The 14522-nt window shown below is 36.7% G+C and overlaps 1 protein-coding gene across 3 annotated transcripts in view; it reads left to right on the forward strand.

The window, feature by feature from the left end:
* NDEL1 (nudE neurodevelopment protein 1 like 1) overlaps nucleotides 1–14522 on the forward strand; it is a 94449-nt gene that overhangs the window by 16653 nt on the left and 63274 nt on the right. For all 3 annotated transcript variants that reach the window (XM_053709878.1, XM_053709869.1, XM_053709860.1), the window contains one exon: nucleotides 13740–13837. In XM_053709878.1, coding sequence (XP_053565853.1) covers nucleotides 13752–13837 — 86 coding nt within the window. In that variant the 5' untranslated portion in view covers nucleotides 13740–13751. Of the gene's footprint in view, nucleotides 1–13739; nucleotides 13838–14522 lie in introns of those variants that run through there.

Here is a 14522-nt window from a genome sequence, read left to right on the forward strand (position 1 = left end):
ATTGTCTAATAATCACTGCTGCTAAGTTTTGCCCGCTCTGGGTCATACACTCACACGTACCATTTATGTACATAGTAGTTTCACATTGAGAATTATTTTATTTATTATAGTATTCTGGGCGTTTGCCTAGACGTACTGTAGGTTAGGGCTTCTCAATTTACAATTTCACCACTAGCTTAGTTGTGCATCGTTGCTGTGGCAACCATTTACTTTGTGTAGCTAGTCAGCTTATGACGTCAACACCGGGTGTGTGCGTCTAAGACAAACCGTTCGCCATTACTGAATAGAAATTCAATCAGGTACATTGATATGTATTATATAGAATCCAGTATGCTGAACGTTTAAGTATAACGATTTTCTACTTTCATAAGGGTGGTCACTAGACACGTAGTATCCCACTGTCAGATAATTTACTATATCGTGATTACATTCAGTATCCTTCAAGATTGTAACAGGGTTTGACGATTCTGTCTGCTACTCCTATTAGTTTATACTTTGATCTAAAGATTATTTATTTTATTTCATCTGATTTTGACCATACATTTGGATTGTGTCCATTGGGCTGACTGTATATACAAATTGACCACAAGTGCACAACATATTAGTGTACATTTCACAATAGCACACAATACACATTGATTCAGCATATGTGTTAGGGGACACATGGGGATTTATAACACATATAGATTTTACTTTAGCATGGTATATATACGAGTATGCTTGATATATGCTCTCTTTGTATATTCACTACACTTTGTTGCATTATGGTACACATATGATTATATTTGATATGCGCTCTTTTGATATATTCACTATATGTTTCTTATATGTTTGTTTAAAATGTACTGCCTGCATGAGGAACAGCTGTTAACACTTGCATTGCATGTGGAACTCATTAGGGATTTCTGTGTTGTTGAGGATCACTATGGTAACCATTTTTGGCGCAATTTTGCTCTGGGGAGGGGCTTGTTTGGCTTTATATTTTCAGTCTTTGTTGGCTTGTGTTTGTCTGAGGAAGGGGAGTGTGTCCCCGAAACGTCACGCATGATAATAAATATTTGATGAAAAGACCAGTGAGTGCCTTCCTTTACCTTGTATACTTACTTACCTGCTGGCACCCTGGCACTAAAGAACTTTGAAAGTGAGAGTGCTCTCTATACATAATTTATATATATATATTATTTTTTGTTGTCAATTAAATAAGTGTATTGTGAATTTTGAACAAACTTCACCTTTATACAGCTGGCAAGATAAATCAGAGAGACCAGCTTGTTTATTATGCTTACATAATTTCACAAGAATTGTGAGAGAACTTTAGACATACCCTGGGAACTCCCCTGTTCAGCCCAGGGTACTGCCCTGTCCCTCCCACTTTCTGAAACTGTCAGTTTTAGGGCTCCATGTACTAAGCCGTCAATTCATCCGTCATTGTAGACGCGGATAAACTCGCCGTTACTCGCTGCGGGCGAAATGGTGTCCGCTGTCGCTATGTACTAATAATCCCCCAATAAATAGACAAGTCTAGCCCGCCGCGAGCAGTTGCGGATTATTGATAAATTTGACGCCTCGCTCGCCGCGACTAAGCTGATGTACTTAACTTTCAGTTGAATTGTCTGGCCAATTATTAACACGTGACATGCAAGGTGTCACGAACATCATAGTAGTCGCGGGAATAGAATTTTGCTCCTATAAAAGTTCAACTTATCTAAACAACTTTATTATTGTTCAAAATTTTTTGAAGAGTGATAACAGAGCGTTATTTTTGTAATATTTATTTATTTTGTATATTTCATTTGGATATGGCTTCATCTGGATCTGATAATATATAAATATTAATATAAAAATAATTATAAAGATTGACAACTATACAATACAAATTTAAAATATAGATTACTCTTTAATTACAGTCGACAAATTGGGCGCAATTTATGTACATGGAAATGAGAGACAAATTAGACGCCAGTAATGCTGTACAATGCTGATATTACTGCCTTTTATATATGTCTAGACTGGCGTCTAGATTGACTTTCCTATTGTTTTTTACCTTGCCTGCCACCTAAAAGGTGGCGAGGCAAAAATAACGAGGTGGGAGCGGAAATTGTAGTGAGCGGACAAATAGATTTTTTAGTACATTCGTCTTTGGCGAGTTGGTGGTCAAATGTATCTAATTACAGTGTAAAATGGAGAGGTTGCGAGGTTTGGCGGATAAGTACGCTCGCAATTTTAAAGATGTGAGTTTGAACATAGTTGACGACTTTGTACATATCAGTTTGCGAGTTTTGACGCGAGATTTGTTGCGGGTAGCTCGCTGACTGCTTAGTACATGGAGCCCTTAGTTTACAATGAAGCAAATGCAGAGTACAATGTAATTTGTAAAATATACACAGTAATATACAAAGTATGATTCTAATTTGCACTAGGCTTGTCTCTCCTTCACATACAGAAATGCACGGAACACTGCTTAGACAACTATAGCTACATTTGGCTGTCTAGAATCTTGTAAGAAACCTTACAGTGCTGGAGTGTCCCACTCGTTTCCTTGAAGCATTCAGTGAGATAAGCACATGTGAAGTCTGCACTACAATTTCTCTCCAAGCAGGCCCTAAATCACTGCATATGCATTTGCAGAAATGATTTAAGCCTTTCTTGCCAAAAGATATGGATAGTCAAGGGCTAAACTGCTGCTACAGTTTGTACTTGCAGCACTATTACAACCCAGAACAATTATGCAGCGGTGACTTAAAGGGACATTCCAGTCAAAATTGGAATACACATGGATGCATTTCAGTTTTGAATAGAAGCATTTTTGTAATAGACATGTGTTAGCAAAATGCTTCTAATAAAAGCTATAGCTGCTTCAAAAGTGTATTTAAATATGCACCATGCACCAGCATTTTAAACACAGCACTTGCTCAGAGAGCCTAAGGTGCTTGTACCATCTGGTAATTACTCCATTTAATTGCTGACATGATACAAGCCCCACTGGCACTCTGAGCAGCTACAGTATTTAAAATGCTGGTGCACTGAGAATATCTAGCTATCCTTCACATGCACGTGCAGAGAAAAATGTTACCATTAAATCAGTGATCACTTTTACCAGAAGCATTTTAGCTAATACATTTATATTACAAATATGTTTCTATTCAAAGATGTAATTCCTCTGTGCAGTTATATTTTGTCTGGTATGTCCCTTTAACAGTTCCTTACCCAGAACACACTGTCAATCAAATTTAAATCATTGCACTTTTTTTCTAACATCACTTGCATCAGTGACTTTACTCATTTATTGGCTGGAATACACTTATTAGTCATTTAAAGGGATATTAAACAGTGAATACACACTAGACATAAGGAAAGATTAGCCTTAGACTAATATGTAGGTTTTACAATTGATATTAAAGAAATGAGTGTAAAGGTTTAGTTTTCTTTATTATTTCTTTATTGAAGGTTTTACATATTGTAGACATCATAAGGATTACATCATGATGCACAACTTACAACAAGATATTCTCTACAAAACATTGCAAAGTGCACAACGAGTCTCTTTAAATTGCAGATCTGTAACCTGACCTAAACTTAGTCTGAATTAACAGAAAACTAATCTAAAACAAAAACAAAATGTAGCAGAATCTGACATTTGCTATACCTACTTTAGAGGTAATTACTTCTTCAATGAACAATTGTTTCCAGAATAAAATGCATTAACATTTGCATAGTTATATACAACAGTAAGAAAAGAAAATGGACGAGTGAGTGTGAGCCCTTCTTGAGTCATGGTTAAACTCAGCTAACAGATAGTCCCTATATATGAGTCCTAAAAGAAAAGCATATCATGGTATGTTTGTAATCTATTGCTTTTAAGGAAAAAATATCTCTCCAGGGTGATGAGATTTTGTACTTTATTTCTCCATTCTCCCACAGAAGGAGCCGCATTAGATTTCCAATGAGAGGCTATCAAAATTTTAGCCGCACTTAGGAGTATTTATGCTAGAAGTTTCTTTATTGCACTTCGCTATAAGTGTTGAATAAACAGATCCTTGGTGAAACTGGAAGGCTACTGGACAGGACTGTATTGACCTCTTTTAATATTAATTTCCAGAAATCCTGGATAATGTGACAAGACCACCATATATGACCCATATTTCCCATATCTAAATTACACCTCCAACATCTATCAGAGGCTCTGCCAGACATATGTTTGAGTCTGAGCGGAGTGAGATACCACCTTAATATAATCTTGTAATTTGTTTCCAGCCCTTGAGTGGAGTGTGCAGAGTGAGCTGTATTATAAAAGATGTTTTGCCAATCTTTAGCATTGAATTGAACTCATAAATCTCTCTTCCAAGCCCTAATATACTTGTGTGGTTTTGGAGATGTTACTTTCAGCAATATCTTGTACATTTGTGAGATAATTCCTTTTTGTGGGAGAGTTGTGTAACACATTATTTCAAATGTGGTGAGTGGTCTTAGAAAATTACTTCTTTCTCTATGAGTATTAATATAGTGATTAACTTGGTGATATCTCAACCAAGGTGTCAAGATGTCCCCTTCTAGCGATCCTAATTCAGATTTGGGATTCAGTTTATTGTTATGTATCAAAGTAACTATTGGTATGCCTCCATGTATGGACATATCTGAGTCCTGGGTGATTAACGTCTCTATTGGGAGATCTGGATTAGCTAATATGGGAGTTAATGGCGAGAATCTGCTTGATATCTCCTTACTAAGTGCGCATATTAATTTCCAATCAGTTAGTGTGTTAGTGATAGTTTGCAACTTCTCCCCATGCGTATAGTATGGGTTGTTAGGTAGCCAACAGGCCCCACCTAATTGCTTATTTCCTGATATGTCGTGTTCAATTTGTACCCAGTGTTTAAAATTATCTACATTAAATCTACACCATTCTATAATCCTCTGCATGGATATCGCTCTTTTATATAACAAAAGGTTGGGAACCCCTAATCCTCCTTGGTCTTTTTATTGCGTACATTGTAGCCTTATTTATCCTTGAGGGTTTATTCTTCCAAATTAACCTGTTTATTAATCTTTGTAGTTTGTTAATATAAATCTCGGTGTGAGGGAGTGGGATTGTTTGAAGTAAATACAAAATCTTGGGTAGTAACACCATTTTAGCAGAATGTATCCTACCTATCCACGATGTGTTTTTGGATTTCCAGGAGGATGTGAGCTTTGTAATTTCTGCTAAAAGTTTTGTATAATTGGTTGAGCGGATAGACTCCACCTTGGGTGTTATATTTATACCTAGATATTTAATAGCTTTAGGTTGGATAGAGAATTTACATTTTTTTTCTAATTTCAGTCAATATAGTATGGGGGACATCAATGGGGAGGATATCCGATTTTGTAATATTTACTAGGAAGTTAGACACCTTCCCATAATCTGCAAGTTCCTTTTGGACATTTGCAATAGATTTTACTGGCGACGTTAACGACATAAGAATGTCGTCCGCGAACATGCACAATTTATAAACTTTATTTGCGATCGTGACTCCCTCAATGGAATTGTTATGTTTTATCTTGGATGCTAAAACCTCCAGAGACAGGACAAAAAGAAGGGGGGACAGTGGGCACCCCTGTCTAGTTCCGTTTCTCATTTTGAATTGATCTGATAGTGTGCCATTTATCCGAATCTGTGCCGAGGGGAAAGTATAAAGTGCCATAATTTGTTTTATGAATAGGGGCGGGAAATTAAATTTTGTTTGGGTGACTTCTAGGAAGGACCAGTCGAGCCTATCAAACGCCTTTTCAGCGTCCGTTGATAGTAGTATTATCGGGATGTTATTCTTGTTCACATGGTCTAGTACGTCTAAGATCTTAAGCGTATTATCTTTTGCTTTCCTTCTCGGTACGAAACCTACCTGGTCAGGGGAGATTTATTTAGGTAAAACTTTGTTCATTCTGGTGGCTAATATTTTGGCGTATATTTTTAAATCAAGATTCAGAAGGGATATGGGCCTAAAATTTGCAGGTTGATCGTTCTTCTTCCCTGGTTTGGGCAAAACCGTGATGCATGCTGTCTGGGAATATGCCTGTGTTCTCTATTTGATGGAAAACATTTAACATATGAGGGATTAGCGAGTTTTGATACACTTTATAATAAATGCCTGAGAACCCATCAGGGCCAGAAGCTTTATCAGTTTTAAGTGTTTTAATTGCCTCTATTACCTCTGATTTTAGGATTGGTGAGTTCAATACTTAATTTTTTTTCCTCAGTTAGTTGGGTTAATTGGACCCCTTCTAAATATTGGGAGCACTTTGTGGGATGTTGGGCTTGTATTTTATCGGGAAACAGATTATAGAGAGAATGAAAATAATTTTTAAAGGTTTCTGCTATTTGATTTGTGTCTTCTACAATTTTACCGTTTGGTTGCTTTATTGAGTGAATGTAATTTTTTGCTTGCTTTGTTTTGAGAGATCTTGCTAAAAGACGTCCCGGTTTATTTGCCTCTGCATAGTACTTTTGTTTCAGTTTTAGGGCAGAAGATTGTGCTTTAATATGTAGATGTGTCTGCATTTTAAATCTATAAAAATCAATCTGCTCTTGGATTTTATTATCAGAAGGGTGTAGTTTGTGCAAATAATCTAAGTGAGACAATTCCCTAGCTATGTGGGTGTATTCTTCTCTGAGGATTTTATTTCTATGTGCTCTGGCTTGTATCAGCACCCCCCTTATATAGCTTTTATGGGTTTCCCATACTGTGGTAGAAGCCATGCCTTCCTGTACATTTAAAAAAAAAAATTCCTTTAGTTCCCCTGAAACTAATTTATTTATCTCAGGGTCTAACAGAAGCGTGCTTTCTAGCCTCCAACTAAACTCTAAGTAGAGCAGATGGCCAATTTATGTTGCACCTCACCATGGAGTGGTCTGACCAGGCTGTGTGCAAAATAGCTATGTCTTTAACATGAGATAGGGTGAGATGATCTACCAATATATGATCTAATCTAGAATATGTTTTGTTTGGGGCCGAGAAAAATGTGTAATCTCTTTTCCCTAGATTAAATACTCTCCAAGTATCATGCAACCCAAATGTTTTTATAAGGTTCCAAACCATTTTAAGGGATTTTTTAGGAGTATGAATATTGCCATTAGAACTATCTAACTTGGGGAGTAGTGGGATATTAAAGTCCCCCAAAATTATCAACTGGCCCACCAATATATCCTGAATCAGGGGAACAATAGATCTTAAGAAGCTGGCTTGTTTCTGGTTTGGAGCGTAGATGTTTATTATGGTAGTTGGTTGTGGAATAGCACACTGCTTATAGCTAAGAATCTCCCTTCCCTATCTTTGCTCTGATTTATTAACTTAAAAGGGATCGACTTGTGGATTAATATGCTTACTCCATTGACTTTTTTTTTTGGGTGTGCACTATGAAAGTGTTGGGAATAGTTACTGTGATAATGTTGTGGTATGTTGCCTCTCTTAAAATGTGTTTTTTGTAATCCCACAATGTTACCTCCTTTGTGAATAATATCCCTAAACGCCATGGACCTTTTATTGGGACTATCAAACCCTTTAACATTCTGGGATAATATACATATCGTGGTTTCACTCATCGATGTGTTTGGTTTAACTGAATGAGTGATAAATTGTTCATCTTCCAACTCAATAAGACAGTTTCTGCTGTAACAAATAACAAACAACTATAACAAACTAGAAAAATAACACTGAAAACTAGGACTAATCTAAGATTAGTTACGGGGGGGGGGGGTCACAACTAACAAGAATTCCCAATGGAACTCTCCCCACCCAGCAAACGGTTGTTATTTATAAACATAGTAATATAGCATATTTTTCCATTGTAACAGTACACTTAAAGCAAAATCCATCTTAATAGTTCAATAACCTAGGCTCAAAGGCCCAAAAAGGATACTCTTGGGTGCCATTGTAGATCTCAGATCTAGTCACCCACCAGCCATGTTGGTGTTCCAAATGATATGAGTTGTTATTTTTTCCTCTGCACTTGTTGCCATTCTGTACGTTGAGGTTTAGGGGATGCTCTTTGCCTCAACTTCTCTCTTTGTTCCCTGGGTACTTCTGTGTCTGATGCCATAGGAGGAATTTTTAGTTTGCGGCAGCAATCCAACATTTCTGATGGGGCTGCGCAGATTGCTCTTCTGTTGTTCCACGTTGCCACTAATTGAAATAGATGGTTCCATCTGTATTTGATGTTCAATGATCTTAAGGTGAGATGTTAGTGGAGCCAATTCTTTCCTCTTTTGAAGGGTTCTGCTGGAGAGATCTGTATAAAACTGGAGATTCACACCCTCAAATTGTATAGGTTGTTTACTTCTTGCTCCTTTCATTATTTGCTCTTTCACTGAGTAATTAGTTATTCTGACAATAATGTCTCTCGGGGAAGCTCCTTCTTGAGGAGTGGGTCTTAGTGCTCTATGAGCCCTATCGATTTCAACTGAAGGTGGAACTTCTTGGTTCCTGAGATATAGAAATAGGTAGATCTGCTGCTTGGACTGTTTCTGGAATTCCCCTAATTCTTATGTTATGCCTTCTGGATCTGTTCTCCAGATCATCTAATTTGTTTTCCAGTTGTTGTATAGTGTTATCTTGTTGGTCCAGTTGGGTTTTCATTTCAGCTGCCTCTGAGCTATAATTTCCCCAATCATTTTCAAGCTTTTCCACCCTGTTGCCAATATCTAATATGTCCTTTTTTAAATCTGAGATCTCGTCTTTAATGCACTCCTTTACTTGAATAAGCAACGTTGCAAAGTCTTCCTTTGAAGGTAGGTAAGAGAGTAAGGATTTGGGGACACAAATGGTTGCTTGCTGCTTGCTCTTCATCTGAATCAGACTCAGAGGTGGATGGTGTATGTGTTATCTTAGGAGACGTAGAAAGAGATAGATCTGAGACTTGTGGGTTTGCTGTTTTAAAAAAGTGATCTACTGATGGTGTAGATGATACTTTAGGTTTAGAGCGTTTTTCTTTATCCTTCTGAGGCATTTTTCTAGGAGACATAGCTGCAGATTACGTGCCAATGAGGATGGACTGATAAAAAGCGCTGACAATATTGAGAAAATGTTCCAGAATTGTCCAATCAGCTGAGATTGCTTTTATATATATCTTAATACAGGACTCTTTTTGTGACAGAGAGAGACAGTTCTTTGTGAATATGGGCGTGTGTTTTAGCCGCAGCACTGGAAGTATCACAAAGTTATTTATTTATGCATTTATTGAGTGCTTACGGGCTAATGTAATGATATGGCTAGAAAGACATTTCAGCTCTAGATATCGTGCTGTATGATGGCTGTGACTTGTGCTTTATTCATTAATAAAGTCTCCTGAGCAATTTACATACCGCTGCAGAGCCTATTATCCTGGCGGTTATTTGCATCTCTGCGTGGCTGCTACAAAATGGTTTCTATCGTTTATTGGGCTTGTTGGAAGATCCACCCCGATGTAAGGTATTGACAAGCCTGTAAGTTTATATTTGTTGCCTTACGGTATGACGATCTCCTGTTTAAACGGTTCAGAGGCTTTAATATCAATCCCACGTTGCTGTGTTCATAACGCTCCGGCTTCCTGCGCATTCACTTTAGCAGGCCCCGATCTGGAGAGCTTCACCGATGCTTTTAAAATGTATCACTTTTGCCGCAAGTTAAGTGACTATCACTTCTGAACTGATCGGATCTTTCCTCCGATTGCTTAAAACAGCTTTAGGTGCATATTGAGCCGTTTGCTGGGCTGGTGTTCCGGAGCTCACCTAAAGTGCGGCCATCTCCTGTGAGTGCCGGCTCCCGTAAAGGTTTAGTTTTCAATAAGGTAATGAGTGCCTCAATGTTACATTCCGGTCCAAACTGAAATGCACCTAGATGAATTACACCTTTGAATAGAAACATATTTGCAATATACCTGTATTGTCAGACATGCTTCTAGTGAAAGTTATTGCTGTTTTAGTGCTTTTCTCTGCATGTGAAGCATAGCTAGATATTCTCAGTGCACCAGCATATTAAATACTGCAGCTGCTCAAAGCACCAGTGGGGCTTGTATCGTGTCGGTAATTAACAAATTGAGGCATTACTAGATGGTACAAGCACCTTAGGCTCACTGCTGGTGTTTACATGGTGGTACACTTTTGAAACAGCTATAGCTTGTATTAAAATAATTTTTACTAATACATGTATATTACAAAAGTGCTTCTGTTAAACTAGAATGCATCCATGTGGACTCCAATTTTTGCTGAAATGTCCCTGTAAAGGGCCAGTAAACCTACAAAATAATGTTATATAATTCTGCACACAACTTATTTTTATTTTGGCAGACTTTAAGATGGCGGTGACAATTGTGAGGTGGGAGAGGGACGAGAGCTGTTTGAGGGGGGTCAGGGAGGGATCAGGGGGTGGAATGTGTCAAGTTGGAGGCGGATCTCTACACTAAAGCTAAAATTAACCCTACAAGCTACCTAATTAACCCCTTCACTGTTGGGCGTAATAAAAGTTTGGTGCGCAGTGGCATTTAGCTGCTATTTCTGAACAAAGGGGATCCCAGAGAAGCATTTACAACCATTTGTGCCATAATTGCATAAGTTGTTTGTAAATAATTTCAGTGAGAAACCTAAAGTTAGTGAAAAAGTTAACAATTTTTTTTATTTGATCGCATTTGGCGGTGAAATGGTGGCATGAAATATACCAAAATGGGCCTAGAAGAATACTTTGGGTTGTCTACTAAAAATATATATATATACATGTGAAGGGATATTCAGGGATTCCTACAGATATCAATGTTAAAATGTAACTAGCGCTAATTTTGAAAAAAAAAAAATGGTTTGGAAATAGCAAAGTGCTGCTTGTATTTATTGCCCTATAACTTGCAAAAAAGCAAAGAACATGTAAACATTGGGTATTTTTCAGGACAAAATTTAGAAACTATTTAGCATGGGTTTTTTTTTGGTGGTTGTAGATGTGCAACAGATTTTGGGGGTCAAAGTTAGAAAAAGTGTTTTTTTTTTCAATTTTTTCATCATATTTTATAATTTTTTTTATAGTAAATTAAATGATATGATGAAAATAATGGTATCTTTAGAAAGTCCATTTAATGGCGAGAAAAATGGTATATAATATGTGTGGGTACAGTACATGAGTATATAATATGTGTGGGTACAGTACATGAGTATATAATGTGTGGGTACAGTAATGAGTATATAATATGTGTGAGTACAGTAATGAGTATATAATGTGTTGGTACAGTACATGAGTATATAATATGTGTGGGTACAGTACATGAGTATATAATATGTGTGGGTACAGTACATGAGTATATAATATGTGTGGGTACAGTAATGAGTATATAATGTGTGGGTACAGTACATGAGTATATAATATGTGTGGGTATAGTAATGAGTATATAATATGTGTGGGTACAGTAATGAGTATATAATATGTGTGGGTACAGTAATGAGAATATAATATGTGTGGGTACAGTAATGAGAATATAATATGTGTGGGTACAGTAATGAGAATATAATATGTGTGGGTACAGTACATGAGTATATAATATGTGTGGGTACAGTACATGAGTATATAATATGTGTGGGTACAGTAAATGAGTATATAATATGTGTGGGTACAGTAAATGAGTATATAATATGTGTGGGTACAGTACATGTGTATATAATATGTGTGGGTACAGTACATGAGTATATAATATGTGTGGGTACAGTACATGAGTATATAATATGTGTGGGTACAGTAAATGAGTATATAATATGTGTGGGTACAGTACATGAATATATAATATGTGTGGGTACAGTACATGAATATATAATATGTGTGGGTACAGTAAATGAGTATATAATATGTGTGGGTACAGTAAATGAGTATATAATATGTGTGGGTACAGTAATGAGTATATAATATGTGTGGGTACAGTAATGAGTATATAATATGTGTGGGTACAGTAAATGAGTATATAATATGTGTGGGTACAGTACATGAATATATAATATGTGTGGGTACAGTAATGAGTATATAATATGTGTGGGTACAGTAAATGAGTATATAATATGTGTGGGTACAGTAAATGAGTTGGAGGAAAATTACAGCTAAACACAAACACCGCAGAAATGTAAAAATAGCCCTGGTCCTTAATGGTAAGAAAATTGATAAATGGTCCGATCACTTAGGTTTCACAGGAAACTTAAATAAAGGAAACTATGAAACCCACATTTTTTCTTTCATGATTCAGATAAAGAAATAATTTTAAGCAACTTTCTAATTTACTCCTATTATCATTTTTCCTTGTACTTTGGGTATGCTTTGTTGAATGAGTATCACTACACTACTGGTTTCTAACTGAACACATGGATGAGCCAATTACAATCAGTTTATATATGCAGCTACCAATCAGCAGCTAGAACCTAGGTTGTTTTCTACTCCTGAGCTTGCCTAGATAAACCTTTCAGCAAAGGATAACAAGAGAAGGAAGAAAATTAGATAATAGAAGTAAATTGGAAAGTTGTTTAAAATCGTATTATCTATCTTTTTCTATCTGAATCATAATAGAAACATTTTGGGTTTCATGTCACTTTAAGTTAAAACATGGCTGCACTCATTGCTTTATAGAAACTCAGTGGAATTTTAAAAACTAATAGTTTTTGGCATATATGTGCAGCCATGTTTTAACTTAAAGTGACATGAAACCCAAAATGTTTTCAACAAAAGATACCAAGAGAACAAAACAAATGAGATAATGTCCCTTTAATCTCATAAATCCAGTAATAGGAGTTTGGACATATTGCATTGAGTCTTGCAAGTATATGAGCAGCATAGCTTTGTCTGTACTGGTGCCACAGTGTAACAGTTCTTCTGCTCATGAGGTTGTGGTGATTTAGCTTCGGAGAGGTCATGACCTGCTTTGTCCTTATACCACTCAGGGCAAATAACGCAGGACTCCCCTGAGTGGGGTCTAAGCAGAACATTTTGCATAGATTAGATGCACATTTTTGTATTTTTTCTTTTAAACAACCTGTGACTTACTACAGGACTAATCTCATTTTCTAACTGGTTTAAGAAATGCAGTGCAAGGCTTTGTACGGCAGACGTGTGCGCTAAATGGTCTCTCCTTTTTTTTTTACCAAGTACATGTGATCGCTAGTGTGGCACTTTACAGAGCACAGTGATCTGTTTGTAAAGCTCCTTAAAGCAAATTCCATCTGTGTGATCTCATCCAGACTGGAAAGGACACAAGAAAAAGGGGTTTGCTAAGGAAGTAATACAAACCAGGATTTCTGCATATTACATCAGCTCCTGGGTTTATGTGGCCGCTCTCTTGTGCAGCGGAAACATTATCCACAAAAGTAAAATCACACTGTATCAGCTAGTAGGGCTGAGACCACCTGTCTTTGTTTCGAGCTACTAGAAAGCGTCTTTGGCTCCTTGGCTACAACTAATTGCAGAGAAGCACTTGTGTATGAAGCCTTTCCTACGGAAATAACAAAATTAATCTTTTTGCTGATATTGAAGCAGTGTGATCACGCTTTAGAGACTGCTGATTGAATGTAATTAGTGAAAAAAGCAGACTGCTGTGCTCAGCCCGAGAGGGTTCTTGCCAATGGTTGACGACTGCAACAGAAAATATTTGATGATGGATAAGTCTCGGAATATTGCAGCTAAAATCACAGCAATGGTATCCTGACGATTTGTGTTTATTATCTGTGTATTAGTGACATTTCCCAATGCTGATTGGTTCTTTGTGCTTTGTTGTAGATTTCACTCAACATGGATAATGATGAAATTCCAGAATTTTTGAGTTCTAAAGAAGAAATCGTTTACTGGCGAGAACTTTGCAAGACCTTAAAGCAGAGGTATGTTAATTCCTGTCTGTATTCTCACCAGGGTGGCTTTAAAGCTAAGTGCTTTTCATTTTTAGAATAACTTTTCAGATTATTTTTCTTGTTATATAAAATCATTACTGATTTAGTTATATACATAAATAGATCAATGAAATTAATTACATTATTGGGAGGTGAACTAATCATTCATATTTGATCAACTTTTCAGGAGAAAAATAACCATTACATTAATAACAATTTAAATCATTTTATTTGACTAAAGAATAATAACCATTACCTTAATAATAATTTAAATAGTTTTAATTAACTAAAACGATAACATTATATTTAATTTTAATGCTTGCCCCCTCGCTCCTCACACTTAGGTCCTTGTGCAGATCTTTTCCACTACAAACAAACCTCTAATCAGTGAGCTTCTTGATGCTTAGTATGGGTTGATTCTGTGTACATAGATTTGCAGGGGAGCAATGACATTACACGTGCAGTAAAGTTTAAATGAAACTTTTTCATGATTTAGAAGGAACATGCAATTTTTAACAATTTTCCAATTTTATTTCTCATCTGCTACGTTCTCTTGGTATCCATTGTTGAAAAGCATACATAGGTAGGCTCAAAAGCAATGCACTACTGTGAGCTAGCTGCTTGTCACTGTCTCACCCAATGTGTTCAGCTAAGCCCCGGTAGAGCATTACTCTCC

This window comes from Bombina bombina, chromosome 1 (assembly GCF_027579735.1).
Source record: "Bombina bombina isolate aBomBom1 chromosome 1, aBomBom1.pri, whole genome shotgun sequence".
NCBI lineage: Eukaryota > Metazoa > Chordata > Amphibia > Anura > Bombinatoridae > Bombina > Bombina bombina.